At 38.4% G+C, this 19020-nt stretch overlaps 2 protein-coding genes across 9 annotated transcripts in view; one reads left to right on the top strand and one right to left on the bottom strand.

Annotated features, from left to right (window-relative positions):
- LOC108977609 (alpha-protein kinase 1-like) overlaps positions 1–12451 on the top strand; it is a 36930-nt gene extending 24479 nt beyond the window's left edge. For all 8 annotated transcript variants that reach the window (XM_018947372.1, XM_018947371.1, XM_018947370.1 and 5 more), the window contains 3 exons: positions 6717–6940; positions 10004–10449; positions 11879–12451. In XM_018947372.1, the coding sequence (XP_018802917.1) occupies positions 6717–6940; positions 10004–10449; positions 11879–11999 (791 nt within the window). In that variant the 3' untranslated portion in view covers positions 12000–12451. The remainder of the gene's footprint in view (positions 1–6716; positions 6941–10003; positions 10450–11878) is intronic.
- Positions 12452–17644: 5193 nt separating this feature from the next.
- Positions 17645–19020, bottom strand: LOC108977598. Its single transcript, XM_018947345.1, has 4 exons — positions 18482–19020; positions 18206–18413; positions 18031–18144; positions 17645–17958 (listed from the first exon to the last, which is right to left on the bottom strand). The coding sequence occupies exons 1-4, from the start codon at positions 19015–19017 to the stop codon at positions 17686–17688; spliced, it is 1131 nt and encodes a 376-aa protein (XP_018802890.1). The 5' UTR covers positions 19018–19020; the 3' UTR covers positions 17645–17685.

The raw sequence follows: 19020 nt of genomic DNA, 5'->3' as shown, positions 1-19020 counted from the left end.
GGGAGGCCCAGCTGATTTCAATTGAGGAATATAATATACGCCTCTCCAAATTTATTTCTTCCGGAATGTTATTTGGAGAAAATATCCTCAAATGCTTACTTATGTACTTAAAGCAAGATCTTCTCTTAGAAACATCTCTTCTCACTTACAGGATTTTGTCCACCTGGTCTTCCAACACAGTGGAAGTCTTTCTCTTCCTCTGCTACCCTCGGCGGGTACTGCGTCGAATACTCTCAGAGCTGCCGTGTTTTTATCCGTTCGGACGATTTGTTCTCGTCAGCGTAGCCGCTGTCTCTTAATTCGCTGAACTATGTCAATATCGTCGTATATCTCGAATAATTCATCATTCCATCCACTGCGGTATTCTCTGTTTTCAAAATTTATGATCCATCTATCGCATAACCTTTCTTTCGAAAACTCGCAAAGTCGACTCCGCATATGTTGCCATCGTACATGTCTCTGCACCTTATAGCAGGACCGGGATGGTGAGTGACTTGTAGAATTTAGTCTTTGTTCGTCGACAGAGGACTTTACTGCTCAATTACCTACACAGCACCTGTTGGCAAGAGTTATTCTGCGCTGGTTCCAAGACGAAACTATCTACAACTTTGAAGTTATGACAGTCAACGGTGATGTGAGAGTCAAGTCATGAATACAATGACAGTTTGTTTGATAAAAGCACCTGTGCAACTTTATTTTGGATACTGTTGCTGGTTGTTTTCTGCATGCAAAGAGTCCCCGCATGATACTAATCAATTCATTGCATGCCACGCCAAACAAGAACTGGATCTCAGCGTTCAGTTTGATGTCAGTTATATGCTATAGTAGCCCGATATTGACGGTTCCAAAAAAAAACTGCAGCTTCTTGCAAAGAAAAGAATGTGGTCAAAATTTAAGAGCGATATCTCAAAAACTTTACTACTTGGCATATAAACAGTTAGATTGACAGGCGGATAGATAAACGAACATTGCTATATCGATTCAGCTAGTCATTTCGATCGTTATATACATATGTATATATAGTAGTATCTGATGTTACTTTTTGGGCTAATCCAACACACCCAGTTCGAGTGAAAAACTTGCCACTTTCGTGGCCATAATTTGAAAACAAAATTATGTACATATATGCTGCGGCAGTCTAAAGTTCACATTGTTTTCAATATGTAGCAATAAAAAAAATTATTATTTTCGCCGAAATTGAAAGGCAAGCTTTTCATCAGCCAGACCAATGTTGTGGCATTTGCAATTCGTGCGAAAGTGTTCTCTGCGCTTTTATGAGTGAATGTGTCTAAATTTATTTGCGCGTCTATATTTATTTACACGCATGTGTGCGCACATGAAAATTTCTTTGAAATTCCGCATTAATCGATTTCATCGTTAAATATGTTGCGATTTTATGGTTATGCATTTCAATGAGCGCGTCTGCGAATTTTATCGGCATTTCTGCTGGCGCTAATAAAGTTTGGAGGGAGAAACATTTTTGCAAGGAAATACATAAATATTTACATGCCTACATATGTACATATGTATGTCTACTATGTAGTTTTAAACACTTGTGCTACATGCCACACAGTGCAACAAGCAAATATGCCACATTCACTTACATGACGCGTAGGCGCAATGCAACGACATCTACATACATACATACATATGTGTGTATGTATGTGTGTCAATACGTTTATGCATGCAAATATTAAACGATGAGCTATAAAATATTTAAGTGCAATGCTACTACCAACGTTTCTACTCCGGTGCCACGCATGCGAAACACTTTGTTCAAATCGTCCGCTTAAGCGCCACTGAACTTGAGTAGCGCTGCGTCCCACAGATGAACGCACTCCACCAATTGGCGGCCAATGAAATCGCAACTTGTGGCCATGCAACGGTTTATGCACATTCGTTGCACACGCTACAAACGTGTGTCATGTCCGCGTGCATGTGTGTGTGTGTGTGTGCGTAGAACTTTTGCGGACGCAAGTTTTCAATTGCTTGGAATTAGCGCTACAAGCAGTACCAAACAAAGAAGTCAATAATTTGCCCTTGTGGCATGCAACAGCACTAACGGCAATGGGCAAAACAACAGCACTCATGTGTGTACGCGCAACGGCAATAAATAGCCAGACTGGATGTTGGCTGTGCCACAGTTGGCAGACAATTGCACCAAGTGGGGCCCGAAAAGCAAGAAATAAAAGTAATAGGCGATAAAAACGGCACATTTTGTTGTAGTCCACGGACACATGCATGTTGTTGTTATGCACATTTGTATGTGGCATGTCTTCGTGCACGCCGTGGCCGCTATATTGTCATGTGTGTTTGTGTTCGCGAACCCTGCAGTAAATCAAATTACTACTCGATCGGCAGCGACTATTTCAATTAGAGACAATGCTCGCCTGCACTTAATCCCAATGAAAAGTTTACAGCTGTTTTGACCGTTTAATTGAGGAAATATTTCATAAAAGCGAAAATACATTAGAAGCAGAAGATATTACTCCTGTTTTTGTACTTTGTAAGCGGCTAAGTGGTTTGGCCGGAGGTGGACTGAGTTGTTTGTTCGTTTCGGTCGCTAAATCGCAACTCGTTTGACATGCACGGTGCTGTTTTTGTCAATTTAACCCCGCTAAAAGCTTTCCAAGCATCTACTTTCCACTTCGGGCACTATTCGGAAGCTTTTACAGCTTCAGCCGTTAGGTTGAATGAAGTTGTCTTGTCCTTATGATACCAAATATTAATTCAGGGATCTGTGTTGATATCCACATTAAACTAGTATGTATACGAGCGTTACATTTTCATCGAATTTTACCGTTATTTATGGTCCATCTTCGCATAAACTTTCTTTCGAAAACTCGTAAAGTCGACTCCCCTTATGTTGCAAACGGATCAGATCAAAACAGATCAAAAAATCACTAATATCCACTTTCCAGTCACACTTCATCACTTCGCTTCGCCTTTTTGATGATCGAACCGTCTGCATAACATATCACGACGGATTTCATAACTAAGTTCCACAAATCATTGGATTTAAGTTAGCGCAATGGATCCAGATTCATATGTGTTCGATCAAGAACTAGCAAATATTCAGTATTTTTTGAAGCGCCAGCAGACAACTTGGTTTCTACAGGGGGAAGTATTGAGGAAAATTTTTCAGAACAAAGTCTCTAATAGAAAAAAATATGTTTCTAATAGCGTTTGTGTCACAGACACATTCCTACACTTCATTGTATTGCTGTTAAGAAAAGAAAATATAAATACATTATACTGTAAGTGGCACTAAAAGCGATCCCAGCTTATGAGGTTATATCGCTTTTAATAATGAAGTGCCGTCTATTAATTTGCAACCGTGTACACCTGATCTAGGTGTCGGTTCATAAAGAGTTCGCCGACAATGAGTTGGCCGACGAACTAGGTCGCTCTGCGGCAGCATGCAGGATGATGGGGCCAGAAATATGTATTGCGATGAGGCCCCACACTATAAAGGAGTAGCTCTGCACGGAGGAGAGATTGGTGAGAGAACGGCACTGACAGCAGTCAGCAGGAATGCGCTAGGCCAAGCTACTACTGAGAGAGTACAATCGTGCAAGGTTTAGGAATATGATCAATCTCTCCTGAGATAAATTCTGTTTCGCTGTCGCACTCTAAACAGAGCACTGCAGTCGCAGGAAGCTCTTGTACAACATGAGCATAATTTCTTGCGCAAACTGCCGGTTTTGCGACATGGATTTCGAAACTCCAGAACACCTGATTCTAGATCGACAATTTGTAAAAGTAGGCTCAAAGCTCTAGATTCTATCCACGTGGACAGGGATCACATCACCACAGTTACGCACAGCAACTTCCTCGAGTGCTGGATCTTTGTGACCATATGTGAAGTTATAGAGGGCACAATAGACCATAGGACGCATGCAAGGCCTCAATTACCTTCCATATATCGATTTATCTTGGAAGTATAGTATTCCTGGAAGCTAAATCAATTAAGTATGGATATTATAAGAAAAATGCTACCACTTTTTCCCGCTTTCTTTTTTCAGGATAGAGTTCGATTCTAGTTTCTGACTATATATAAAAATATATTTTTTCTAGTATTGGCAGAGCTATAGGCTCATACAAATCCTCAATGGTCGAGGTTTTTGAGTCATTAAAACAATTAGACGGATCGCACCTTGAATTATATACAGCCCTGAATGTATTCGTGAAGGGTTCTAATAGTGGAGTATCCACGGAAGATTAAAACGAGCCCTCGACTTCTAATTTCATATGAAGAATGGGATTCCATACTGATATCCGAACAAAAATGTGCTAATCTAATAGTGGTGGAAGGTCACGACAAGTCCTCAACTGCGAGTTTCGTTATATTCGTCAGCGTGCAGAGTCTTACAATTTGAAGAATTCTATATCTACTCAGAAGTATTGTTAAAAGGATATATTACAATTATGCAAGAATTTAGGTAATTATCAATGCTTTCGTCGAGGACTTTCGAAGACGACTTTCCCATAGACTAATTTTCAAGGAAGAATTTCTTAACTGACATCTTTGGAAATCAAGCTATCGGAAAGCCATCTTCGAACCAACGTTACTTTACTATCAGACTCCACTTAAGAAATCCTTTCTTGGAAATCAGGCTATCGGATTTACGAGATCGAGAATTCGAAAATTCCTAACATAAAGTGATCTCTGTTAATTTTTCTAATGTCACGACGAACTAAAAATGAAGGAATTCAACCTAAAATATAGAGCGATCCATAAATTAACGATAAAATTTCCACTTGAAGAAACTGTGCCACTTTTAACCAATTTAGCACCAGTTCCAGAAGCATGGCGAAGAGGTTTTTATAGCGCCTTAACCGAACCGCAGCATAATTGACTAAACTTAAATATTCAAAGGTCCGCACACCCATAGTAATTCACGCATACATATGCAAGGTTTGTAAGCTTGTGCCGGTCTGTTGTTAAATAAGTGGACGTGTGGCATGTGGCACATCGTAATTTGAAATGCACACCTCCGCCGCAAACTCAAAAGATTTGCAACAAACATACACATACGGTACATATGCCGGAACGCGACGTTTCGTCGTGACGCATGGCCAGAATATTTTAAGTCTCGATTTCGCTACAATGATGCATAGAACAACACTGCAAGCCACAACGGTCCGCTTTAGTCGCAATAATGTGGTTGACTGTTTGAAAGGAACTCACATACTAGTGTGTGCAACATGTGTTTAGTTACGTGTAGTCGCATTCTCGTGCCGATAGTTTACCATACCTGGAAAGTCGTAAATTTACGGGATAATAAAGTTGTTATGTGTTGCGGTCATGCCATGATGCCCGCCAATAATCCACTGACACCGTACAATTTCCGCAATGGAGAACTTGCGGCATATCAATACAGTAGCGCAAACAGTAGCGGTAGCATTGGCAACAGCGATTGTTGCATCAACAAATAGAATGGCTACTTATCAATACATATATCAAACAATTCGCATTAAACTCGGTTATAGTCCATTGATACTGCTTTGAAGAAAATGTATTATTTTTAAGCATAGTAAATAGTACAAATTTTGGTATATTGTATAAGAAAATAGAAACTAACGTTGGCACGATGAATTTTTGAACTCAATTCAGTTGCTCAGTTCAYGCGCATCATCAGTTGGCAACTTATTTATGCTATCATTTGCTCGAAGAAGGACCTATATACTCGTAAGTGTTTTTTTTCGGAGGGATAGTTAGCTACAGCTGTTTTTGATGACATAAGAGCTTTAATGTTGTAGCGCTCTGAAAAAAATAGTTTTTCATGTAACAGTACTTTATACTCGTACTTATACGATTCTAATAAGATATAGTTTTATATAGAAATCAATACTATGTGATATTTTCGATTCGCCACTGCCTCTGCTCCCTAAGTTTGGTCTGTGCTAAGGTTATCTGCTTGAATACAAGAGATGCTCCGTCTAACCGATTAAAGTGGTTTAAATGCTTGTTATTCTCTTTTAATTGATTATACAATTTTATAGTATTTATGCCAGTTGAGTGATCGGTTCGCCATGTTACAAGTCTAGCGAATTATGGGCAACTATTGTTTCGTGGTATTTCCAAATTGCGACTAGAGAATTTTTGTATTATCAATGCATATTTTTCACGGTTGTCGCCTTCTAATGGAAGACATGAACTTTGGTGCCATATGAATTGCAGCCAAGAACCGTAGAAAGACAATTTTTCATATCACAATGGCAGGGAAGATTTGCTTCCGCTCGTCATATCCATGACCTCGTTTTTCGGTTTATGGAAAAAGGTCTATTGAAATGTTCACATAAGTAGAGAGTATCAAAAATTGATTTGATTTATTCTTAACCGTCAAGCCAACGTAGTTTTTTTTGGAATGAAATCCACAAATTGCAAGAAAAATAGGATATTGTTATGTTAGCTCAAGATGGGCATTTTAATTAAGTCTTCTGGCCCAAAAGCTGATTCCTGTACATTTTCAACAACAAAAAATAATGATATCTTCAGCACAAGCCAACTGCGGTTCCCTTTACTAGCTCTACACTCCAACGTTTCCATTTAAATACATAAATAAACAAAAAAATATTTCACTTAAAATTTCTAGAGAAATTATTATAAGAATAAAAAGTTTACTCGTTGTATTGTAGGGATCAAAAAACAAACATTTGCATAAACCTCATTTAATAACTGTGTTCATCTTACAAATTTAATTTCATTACAGAATCGCCCACCCAACTGGCCATCGAGCACTATAATCACATGAAAGTGGCCACTAGATGTCGCCGTCCAATACCGCGCGTCATACACGTCTCCAACTACACTTTCAAAACTTATCATCCCTCCTACACCATTTTGTACCGCTGCGGCGAGGATACGGGCTGCTGTCGCTCGATGGGGCAGACCTGCACTGTCAAAAAGTATGAGAATKTGCCACTCTATTTTATGGTAAGTGAAACCCACCACACCTTTTTTATATGCTATATTGCATAGATGCATTTAAAATGTCTTGCCATAAATTTCCTAGTAAATACCAGCATACAAATATATGACAGTTTTCGTACAGCAATTTTCTCATTAATACAACAATATATGGCGTTATTGCACATATGTGTGTGTGTGTGCTGGCTTATGTATAAATATTATGAGTGCCACAAATGTGCAGGCAAGAAGCAATTAACAATAATTTTGATCGTTAAGCGCTCGGAACAAAAAGACAATCGACAACAGCAACCACAAATTATATTGACTATCAATATGCTAAGCGTTGAAGCTGCGCTTGCTTGCATACAACGGCATACACACTCGCTGGTTAAGCTCTTACGCTTTGCCTGCCGGTGTTTTTGACTAAAGAGCTGTGCGCATGCGCAGAGAAAGTGGGCGATAAATGTCATAATGCTCGGCATTTTCAATTAAATATTTTCTTGAGACGATTTATGACAAATTTTAAGTTATGTACGTTGTTATTACTCAATGACGTATCCTTAGTTGTGGCAAAGCGTTATGTTTTTATAACGTCAGTCTTTGAGATTTGACTATTTTTCAAGTGAAACTGCAAGCCGGCACATACGCAAATGCATTAGCTAAGTTAGTAAGTGCATTTTGTTATATCATTTCTTGCCAACATTTAAGTGAGTGAATGCGTATGTTTTTATAACGGCTGACTTAAGTAGTGGTACTTTTATCAATGACCTGTTTTTGAGAGATCAGCCTGAGTCGTGTCAAGCTGTCATAATGCTCGCTGAGCGGTCATAATTTTTGAAGAAATATAGACCGATGTTTCCACCGGCCAACAAACCACACCATACCGATGACAGCCTGACACGACGCACGCTGATCTCTCAAACGTAACCATTAATGGCGACTATTTGGTGTCTGAAATAGAAGCTCGTTATCTCGGCGACATTTGGTTTCAACAAGATGGCTCCACTTCCTACATATCGCATCAATCAATGAATTCATTGAGACAACACTTCGATGAGCACATAATTTCACGATTTGGGCCGGTCGATTGGCTACCAAGATCGTGTGATATCACACTGTACGGCTTTATTCTGTGGGGATATGTAATCCTGATTCGATTCAGGCCACGCGTGTCATTGCCCGTTACTATATCGCAGGGTTACTAGAATGGTTATTGCCCGTTAAAAGTCGACCAGTCGATTTTGAGAAAATAAACAATGTAAATTGAGCGTAATAGAGTTTCTAGTGATTTTGTTGTTAACATGTTTACATTACTCGCAACCTACTTTGCTAAAAATATTTCCATAATTCTCGGTAGCAACTCCAGTTGACCATTGTAGAGTGGGCTTCTTATATTTTTCGAGTTTATCGGATTCTCATGATTTCTAAGTATTACCAAGCAATACAAGTCTAATCAAACACGTGTTAACTATTCAAGCGATCTCTTGAGTAATTATTCTGACTGGGGTATGCTCGATTTGATAAGGGTCATGCGCTCAAATTTCAAAAATGCCCCTTGCAGAACAACAAACAGATGATATAGTATTTTTTTTTTTTAAAGACCGTCATTTTTTACAAAATTATTTATATACTTGTATATAGTTGGGGTTATTTGTTTCAATTTCTTTCTTTTAGACAAATAGGACAAAACAGTTATGTCTTTTTTTTTCGGGACTTGACTTCCTACCTAATTTAAAAATGAAAAGCAGAATGTTTTGAAAAACTATAAACCGGGTTTCGGTAGTTCTTCACTTTTTGCACTCTTATCTCGAAATATAAAAGGCAACATTTAAAATAGTATAAAATCTTTCAACTTTGACTAATGTCAAATGTTAATTGTTAATGAGATCACTCTAAGTAAAAGTTTAGACTTTGACTTGCGTCTAAGGAGAATGAGACGTTTGCAGTCTAATAATGAACTTGCCTTTTCAGGACTTGAAAGACTTCTAACCCGGAGAGTGAGCTTCTCGGGACGTATTAAGTCTGCTATCGCTAACTTTACTCACAATTTTTAAATAATTTTCGAGAGAAATTATGATAAAAAATATAACCAAATTTATATATGGATCTCTCAAGTAAATTGATCAGCTTTTAATTTATTATGATAACTTTGTCATTCCTCATTATAAATTCAAAAGATCATAAGTTTGTATTATTTTCAATTATTTATCGCTCCACGATAACTCAGCGAGCGTGTCTTCGTAATTCCATATGCTTGTGGGGTATATTTATTTTCACGAGACTTGATTTTATCTTGTTTTAATTTTCAATGGCAACTGCAAAACAATTAAAGTCGGAACACAACTGTTTTATTATAGGAAATTGTTTTATTTATTTATTAATTTTTTTTTTTTCAAATCGGCTTCAGGGTCTTCAGGTCATTGATCTCCTCCTTGGCGACCTCGCCTTTATACATGCATATGTAAAGAATCCCCCAATTAGTTGACTGTATGGTGCAAGTTCATATAGCATTCGTACATCTACAACAACAACAGCGCAACAAATCCGCTTAAATGCATACACACATACATATGTACATATATTTGGATATCAATTCTTCTATACAATTGCTTGTTATGTTATGCCAAAGGTGCCCGACCGAGGTGTGTTGCCGGCAAATCGTGGCACCAGCGACCCATAAATTTGGCGATAAAAAACTCCAATTTGACTGCAACGAAAAACAAGCCGCCGTGAATAGGAATGTAAACAAAAACAACAATTAAACCAGAACGATTGCAGCAAACGAAATGCAAATGCGAAACAATGAATGACTCAGGCGAAAGAAATTTCGAAGGGGCGTTGCACTTTCATATACATCTTTTTTTGAACGGCTTACCTTTTCGCCGGAATAGTTTAGCCGGTAAAACTGCATAGTGAGACGAACGCACGTACAAACAGCAACAACACACAGGCGCTTATGAAAATAAATAAGGCTGTCATTCATAGAATTAATTCAATATAAATATACATACATACATATCTACATATACATATATAGTTAAAAGATATCACTACAGATGTTGTTTGTTTGTTATTTGTGATTTGCAGGTAGAATTGGTGAACACCAGCAACTCGCGCAAACATCCCGAAGTCTTGATGCTGCGCAACGACACCGAATGCCACTGCATAAATCGTACGTACTTGACCTCTACGCCAGAGTTCATCACGCGCGACAAACGCTCTGATCTCGCCTATAGGCGACGCACACGTTCGCATATTACAGCTTTTGATGGCACTATGGATGTGGCGAATCAATTGGAGGAACGCAGTGACCTTGAATATGCTAGTGAAAAGAGTCGAGAGGTCGTCTGTCGCTGTCCCAGACACTTTGATGTCTTCCAAGAGGATATTAGATGGGAGGCAACGCAGCGACGTCATGAATCACAAACAAATGTTGCACGCACCTACAACTGCCGTTGCGACTGTGCGGACGCCAATGCATCGTGTCAGCGCTTCAAGAATGGTGATGAGGGCTTCGCAATGGATGATCGCAGGTGAATAACATATTTACGGCATATTTATAAAACTTTTTCTTACCACAAACTTACCAAACTTTCTGTACCAAGTTTAACGCACATTTTGGCATTCAGCGTTTTATTCAGCTATCTTAATATTTTGCTGAATAAGCGCTGAAAACCAAAAAAACATTATGGGTAGAGAAAATAGTCTAAGTTATGAATTATTGCCGTTATAAAAGTGTCTGTTGTATCAAGCTTCCGGACATTTTGGCATTCAGCGCTTTATTCAGCTGTCATTCTCTTTCGCTGAATAACCGCTGAAAGCCCAAAGACTTTATGAGCAAGGTAAATAGCCTAAGTTGTGCTTATCGTCGTTAGATAAGAATCTGTTGTACTAAGCTCCCACACATTTGGCATTCAGCATTCCAAAAACTTTATGAGGAGGGTAAATAGTGTAATAAGTTTCTAAGTGTCTGTTGAAATCAAAAATTTAAAAGAATAAATACTCCAGAGTCATTAAATGTTATAACATGAAATGAAACAAGAGACTCTTTTTGGAGCCGAGGTGAAAAATTCAGTGAAAGCCATAACGACCGATATGAACCAAATTCATGTAATATAATGTTAACTTGACATTCATATATTCCACTGTAAAAACAAACGAAATCGGACTACAACCATACCTTCTTTCTATATAACCCATTTTTAAGTTCCATCGGATTTATTCACTTCGCAGAATGCAAATCAAGCACTAATGAATGTTTCAAGGTAATACTTTTCCCGAATAGTGCGTTTAAAGTTGGCCATCTCATGACCAAAAATTGTACCTGAACTAATCACTTACCCAGATACCGAATATTTGGACTAAATTTTCAATTGCGAACTTTTTATCGGATATAACGGTCAATCCGAGACATATATTATAGGAATTCGGAGAGAATGCTTTCCTAATAATAGTGTGCCTGAAGGTCGAAAATGGTGGAATCGGGTCAATACTGCCATTAGAACCCATATACCTAATATATAATAATTATAAAGAAAGAATATAATAATATATAAATATATTTGAACATCCGGGTGACTGTATGCCGCATAGATCGACGAATATGTGAGGTAGCTTAACAAACATTAGAGAGAGTGTTTTGCAAATAACGGTGCACTTCTCTTCTAAGAACGATTGGGGTGAAAACTTGTAATAGATCCCATATAACTTACAAGCCTTATGCACCTGAAGGTATTTCCTGTGCTTTGATCCCGACAAGTTGCAAGAGTATGCAATGCTCGGTCAGATCAGAACTTAGCCTTATACGACTTGGGTTTCTTCAAGGATATTACTTAAGTGTAGCTCCGGTACTACTGAAGTTAACTTTTTTTCTTGTTTTTGAGTGCATTTGACGGATAAATACTTAAAGAGAGTGATCTTCAGCTAACATTTTGTTCTCTTCTTCTTCTTATCTCTTTCTAGATGCATTGCGGAGAGGCTGTGTAGTGTACCCAACTGTTCCTTTGGTATTTACAATGAACAAATCGGTCGTTGTCCGCGTTCGAACAGGAAACTTAAACGTCACAATAATGGCTTCGGCTAAACCGTTAGTATACACAAATTTTTACTGTTAAAGTTTTCAGCTAATTATGTTTAAACAAATAAATTATATAATTTTAAGCACGTAGTTTAAAGAAAATTTGTAAATATTAATATAAGTATTATTTAAGGTATTTTATTTGAATGTCAATTGTACGAGTATTACTTATGATTGCTTACAATTACTTAAATATACTTAAATGTAGACTTAAGACTAAAATATGTAATATTAAAATAAATGTTATTGCTTTCGCCGACTGAAATGTAAAGCCATATTGAATTTTCGCCAATAACCAAGTGAATGTGTCCCACAAAAATCAAATGAATTTAATACCAATATGAATAAATACATACATATGTATGTATGTAATATAAGAAACATATTGTATGCAATTTTTTTAAGTATTTAGTTAATGTAATGATGCTTGAATAACAAATGATTATGCGATGAAATGATTTAAATTGTAGTTATTAATTGTTGGGTATCGATTCAGGTTTTTGGGTTTTATGTTTCGTTATCGGTATGTTGTTGAGGTCAGACTCCTACAGAAGATATAAATTCGAGTCTGTACCAGTTAAATACACCGGGTTAATATACTAGGAGTGGTATATATGTATACAAGATAGTATAACCGAATTTAGAAGGAAATTATTTTTTATTGGTAGCCATGTATGGGAACTCATCATACTCAATCATAATTCGTTACCCAATCTGATAGCCGCACCTTTATATTATCAGTTATTTCTAATACATATATCAAAACATAGAGATTAGCGAATCGAACAAACAACTGGTATTCTTAGTATCGTAAACTGGTATAGTCAAGTGAATCTAATTTATAAAGCTGTTAAAACAAAATTTTATCGTAAAGTTTGACTTTTTTATGTTATACGAGTACACTCTCAGAAAGTTTTGATATACGAGCGTTATTTGTGTTGTTTACAGTGACTAAAAATATTCAGTTCGGCTCAGAAAAGTCTGGAATTATATCGCGAACATTTTTGCGCGTTAATTTTTTACAACTTTCGTTTTAACTGTTGAACATGAATGAACTTAATTAAATTTTTGGCAGTTCCATCCAAGGACCAGTGCTTATCGATGGTATAGTGAATTCAATCGAGATCATGGATAACTCAGAGAAGGTTGTCCCTAATAACTTGTGGCTCCGGAAACTATTGATGTTCTATGCAAATTGATATTGCAGAGTCGTCATTTGACATAACGTGTGATTTAGGCAACTATAGGCTTTAGTGGGACCAACACAAATTTAATATTGCATAAACATTTCACCTCGATTTTTTTTTTTTTTGATATAGTAGTTCCTTGTCGTGATCACCGGTGATATACTGGCAGCCATTGTGTTAAATTGTGTGATTAATGAACAGGGTATTATTAAGTTTGCCACGATCGGAATCAAGTTATTGTATGAAAAACCAATTTGAATTTGACAACGTATCTTCGCGAAATTAGGTGTGAGTTATTGCTTATAAAAATAATGTAATATCGAAAGAAATTGTTTAGATCGGCTCACTATGGCATATAGCTGCCATACAAACTGAATGATCGCAGAAAAGTTCTTGTATGGAAAACTTCTGCATTTGACAACGTATCTTCACGAAATTAGGTGTGAGTTATTGTTCATAGAAATAAGATGATAACAGAAGAAATTATTCAGATCGGCTAACTATAGCATATAGCTGCCATATAGGCCGAACAATTGGAATCAAGGGCTTGTATGGAAAATTTTCGCATTTGACGTGGTATCTTCACGAAAATGGATTACTCCGAAAAAATTGTTCAGATCGGATTACTATAGCATATAGCTCCCATATAAACTGAACACATAGTTACCAAAGGAAATACACCTGTGAAGGGTATATTAGCTTCGGTGCAGTCGAAGTTAACGTTTTTTCTTGTCACTGAATGCAAATGGGAGAAATAAGCGCTAGAACAGCTCCTCAGCCTCTGTTCAAACTTACTTACCGAACTAGAATTCGGCTCAGATATCTAGGGACTTCGGAGTTAAAAGTACTGGATGAAATATCAGCGGTATATATTCGCAAACAGCCGCAAGCAATGCGCACTTGCCCAACACAGTACTTGAAGTCATACTGGAGCTCACACCGCTCCATCTAGTGATCAAGCATGTTGCTTATAGCAAAGGGAGCATAAACTACTTTAAAATTAGTCTCGGCAGTAATGCGGAGTGGAGGGGTTTCATACTCGACCTACAGCTGGGGGGCAGAACTATCCAGTGGTACACTGACAACTCGAAGGTATTAGAGCAGGCATTGCGGAACCGCATGCTAAGCTCTCCAGACCACTGTATTAGTATGCAGAAATTAATATTCAACGCAATTAATGCAACCAGCGTATCGCAATTAATGGAGGAAGGAAGGAGGAAGAACCACCTATCAGTCTGCAACCCTGTACACGTGACCTGGGTGTCGGAGCATAAAGAGGTTCTTTCTCTGCGGCGGCTTTCAGAATGATGGAGCCAAAACCATTCATTACTATGGGGTCCCACACCATAAAAGAGTTGCTCCGCACAGAGTAGAGAGTGGGGAGAGAATGGGCAGCAGGCAACAGGAATGCACCACGCCAAGCTGAAAGGTTACAGCTTAGCAAGGTTTAGATATATAAGCAACCTCCGCTGAGATAAGTTCCGTCTTCTTGTCGCGCTCTATACTGGGTGCTGCAAGCTCAAGAAACACTTGTCCAACATGGACACAGCTTCTTGTGAAAACTTGCGGAAACTCCAGAACACCTGATTCTAGTTTTCCTAGCGATTTGAAAAAGTAGACCCAAGGCTCTTGCAACCATCTACGTGGACAGGGATCATATCACGCCCAGCAAGCTCCTGAAATTTTTCAGATGTACATATACAAAACCCAAGTATATACGCACGTATGCATCATAAACCTTCCCAGGTTATTTTAGGACCACCCTAACGAACATAAATATATATACATAGTATTACAAGTTCATAACTATGTAAATACTTATGTATATCAGCTGTATCGCTGATTTAATCGAAAGATATTCAATTTTTATATAGTCGTAAAGGCAATCAGTTTCAATTATCACTTTGTAGAAATTCAAAAAATTCGCCACAGAAAATAATAATAAAAAAATTCGGGTGTTGCGTTAAATTGCTGCGCAAAATTAATTGACTTTCAGCTTTAAATTGTCTGGCTGACAATTAGCCCACTATTGTGGCGAGAAGCATTCACAGATCGTTATCGAAAATTTAACGAGCATCTAATATTCGCTCGACCCAATTGCAGACGACATCCGAACATACAGACTTACATATATACATAAATACATATGAAGATACATAAAATGATCGCCGCGTGGGTCAATGCTATCAGCAAGGAGACCGCCAACGATTAATTTTTCAAATAACGGTTGCATTTCGTTAAGCTGTGGTTAAACTTAAACGCAATTGAACTACAATTGTTCAACATTTGTAAATATTACATTATTTAGTGCTGCCTGGTAGCTCTTGTGATCAAATCGTCGTGTGATTCAAGAAACCCAATTGCAATTGCAAAAATTGACCGTTTGGTGCGGTATGGCGGCATCATCGGGCTTTATTTCTTTCGAAGTGAGGCAGGAGATGCCGTTATCGTCAATAGTTAACGTTATAACAACTTGTTGAACAACTTTTTCCCCTTAATTTGATGAAATTGGAGCGGACGATCTATACTGATCGTTGAAGACAAAATAGTGAAGGATATGATGCTTGTTAGAGAGATAGTAAGAGAGGTCGACGACATCTCTCGCGAGTCCGTATGAAACATGTTCTTACTCGACTCCTTCCGATGAAGCTGATTTATGTACCGTGAACACATCTCTTTGGACATGCTTGATCGAGCGCGTTCCGAACCCACATTCATGGAGAGCATTATAACTGCCGACGAGACATGGGTTTATAAGTTTGACATGCAAAAAAAACAAGAAAAAACATTAACTTCGATTGCACCGAAGCTAAATACCTTTCACAGGTGCATTTATGTTAGTAACTATATGTTCAATTTGTATGGAAGCTATATGCTATAGTTAACCGATTGGAACAATTTTTTCGGAGATTACATTGTTGACTTAGAAAATTATCTATACCAAATTTCGTGAATATGTCTTGTCAAATGTGAAAGTTTTCCATACARGAACTTGATTCCGATCGTTCAGTTTATATGACAGCTATATGCTATAGTGAGCCGATCTGAACAATTTTTTCGGAGATTACATTGTTACCTTGGAAAATTATCTGTACCAAATTTCGTGAATATGTCTTGTCAAATGTGAAAGTTTTCCATACAAGAAGTTGATTCCGATCGTTCAGTTTATATGACAGCTATATGCTATAGTGAGCCKATCTGAACAATTTTTTCGGAGATTACATTGTTGACTTAGAAAATTATCTATACCAAATTTCGTGARTATATTTTGTCAAATGTGAAAGTTTTCCATACAAGAACTTGATTCCGATCGTTCAGTTTATATGGCAGCTATATGTTATAGTGCTCGGATATCGACAGTTCCGACAAATGTGTAGCTTCTTGAAGAGAAAATGGTGTTTGCAAAATTTCAAAACGATATCTTAAAAACTGAGGGACTAGTTCGTATATATACAGACAGACGGNTATATTTTGTCAAATGTGAAAGTTTTCCATACAAGAACTTGATTCCGATCGTTCAGTTTATATGGCAGCTATATGTTATAGTGCTCGGATATCGACAGTTCCGACAAATGTGTAGCTTCTTGAAGAGAAAATGGTGTTTGCAAAATTTCAAAACGATATCTTAAAAACTGAGGGACTAGTTCGTATATATACAGACAGACGGACAGAAGGACAGACAGACAGACGGACATGGCTAAATCGAATCAGCTCAACATACTGATCATTTATATATATACTTTATAGGGTCTCCGACGCTTTCTTCTGGGTGTTACAAACTTCGTGACAAAATTAATATACTCTGTTCAGGGTATAAAAAAACAAAAAAACACCAAAGCCGCTGAAAAATCGTGGTGATGCTCCTTGTTTTTTTTTTCGATATTCGAGGTTTGGTGCATCATGAATTAGTTTCGGAGGGTCAGACGGTCAATAAGGAATTCTATTTGGCCGTATTGAGACGTTTGCGTGAGAAAATCTATCGAAAACGGTCGGAATAGAGAAAGAATAAGTTATGGATTTTACACCATTGTAATGCATCATAGCATCGAGATAAGACCGAATTTGAAGCCAAAAACGCAATGAATACCATAGATCAACCATCGCATTCACCAGATTTGGTTCCGTGTAATTTTCTCTTGTTCACCAAACTGAAATTGCCACTCCGTAGAACCCGTTTTCAGTTGATCGAGGAGATAAAACAAAATTAGCTGAAGCTGAACGCTGATTTCCAAGACAGTTCCATACGACTGTATATAATTTGATATCTTTTAGATTGAGACCAAAAATTTAGAAACAATTTACTACGCTAAAATGTCCAAAAATAGAGGAACACTTCAAAATTAAACAAACGTTACAATAGGCTAAATAACGAATTCTTTATTACAAGTAAAACTACCTAAAAATAAATAAATTTAAGACCAAATGTAATATAAATATAAAGTAAAGAAATTTTAAATGCTTTTCGGCAACAATTCGCACTCGGTGTAAATGCCACTTAAACTTATTTAATGCAATATACGAGATTCATTGGCGCCACCAGCGCCACCAACACCACCGCCAGCGCTGCAGTTGCAGAAGCGTGTGGCGCGTTGCGTTGGTGACGGTGTTGACATGTGCAGCACTTCCTGCTTAACGGTATAGCCACGCAACATATTGTCGCCGCTGCAGCACGTGCAAGGCTCGCTCATGCCGCCATGTGATCTGCCCACCTTACACGCCACCTGCGGATTTCCGCCCTCATCGCCGTCGAACTTGACACAGCGTGTGGTAGGACATTTCTAAGCAAGTAAAAAAAATGTGGAAATATGCAACTTGGCCACAATAAAAGCAAGAAATACATTGAGACGCACCACAACCACCATCGGACGCCCGTCGTCATCATCGCAAGCATCATTGTCGCAAGTGCAACAGTCAATTTCGGCTTGCTTGCGTATGATATACTTCGCCAAACAGCAGATGAGGAGCTAAAAGAAATCATGAAATGTAGCCGAAAATCAATGTGTAGCAATGCTGGCGGGAGCTCACGTCCAATTTGAAGGCAATCAGCACCAGCGCAATCAGCACATAGAGGATCTCCCACATTTTGTTGGTGAACAGCGGCAAACAGCCCTCGGTGTTGATCTGCGACAGCGTCAGGTAGGGTATGCGACTGTTGTCGGTGCGCGGTATATAATTCTCGAAGCAGGTGGCGCACGTGTGCTTGCAACAAGCGTACGGCGCCAAAGCGGTTTCACTAAGAAATCGTTCAACAAAACTTTTCTTTAATTTTTATTGAACTGTATATTTCACGCAACACTTCACCTGCTCGCCGACTGACACTCCGTTGCCTCTGCTGGCATCCAGGAGGCCTTCATCCAATCCTTGTAACTGTGCACGCCACAACATTCCTTATGATACTGTAAACCGTCCCAAAGCAGCTTCCACTCTGGGCATGTGTAGTAGAGATCGATACCCTTAAGTAGCGACATTTCCGCTGTGTTCTCCAACGCATCGGCGCACGTGATCAATGACCAAATGGTGCCGAACCCGCAGAAGACGACCACAAAACAAAAGAACATCCACAGATTGAGTAGCAAATTGACGTTGGGTGAACAGCGACGCGACCACAGCGAGGACCACATGGCAATGCTGCAGGCATACACAACCATTAGTTGAAAACCGAGTATGTAGGTGTTGAAGAATTGACCGCCCAGCATTTTTCGCTCGACATCTGCCATGTAAGCGCCCAGTATGCGTTGATAAATGGCCGTTACGATTATAATGGCCAAGCCGAGCAAGATTTCCGACAACAACAGTATGGTGAGATAGACGCGCGCGCGACCGAACGGCTCCTGCATTTG

Source organism: Bactrocera latifrons, unplaced genomic scaffold (assembly GCF_001853355.1).
Source record: "Bactrocera latifrons isolate USDA-ARS-PBARC rearing strain unplaced genomic scaffold, ASM185335v1 scaffold_92, whole genome shotgun sequence".
NCBI classification, from domain to species: domain Eukaryota; kingdom Metazoa; phylum Arthropoda; class Insecta; order Diptera; family Tephritidae; genus Bactrocera; species Bactrocera latifrons.
This window is presented reverse-complemented; position numbering and strand designations above follow the sequence as displayed.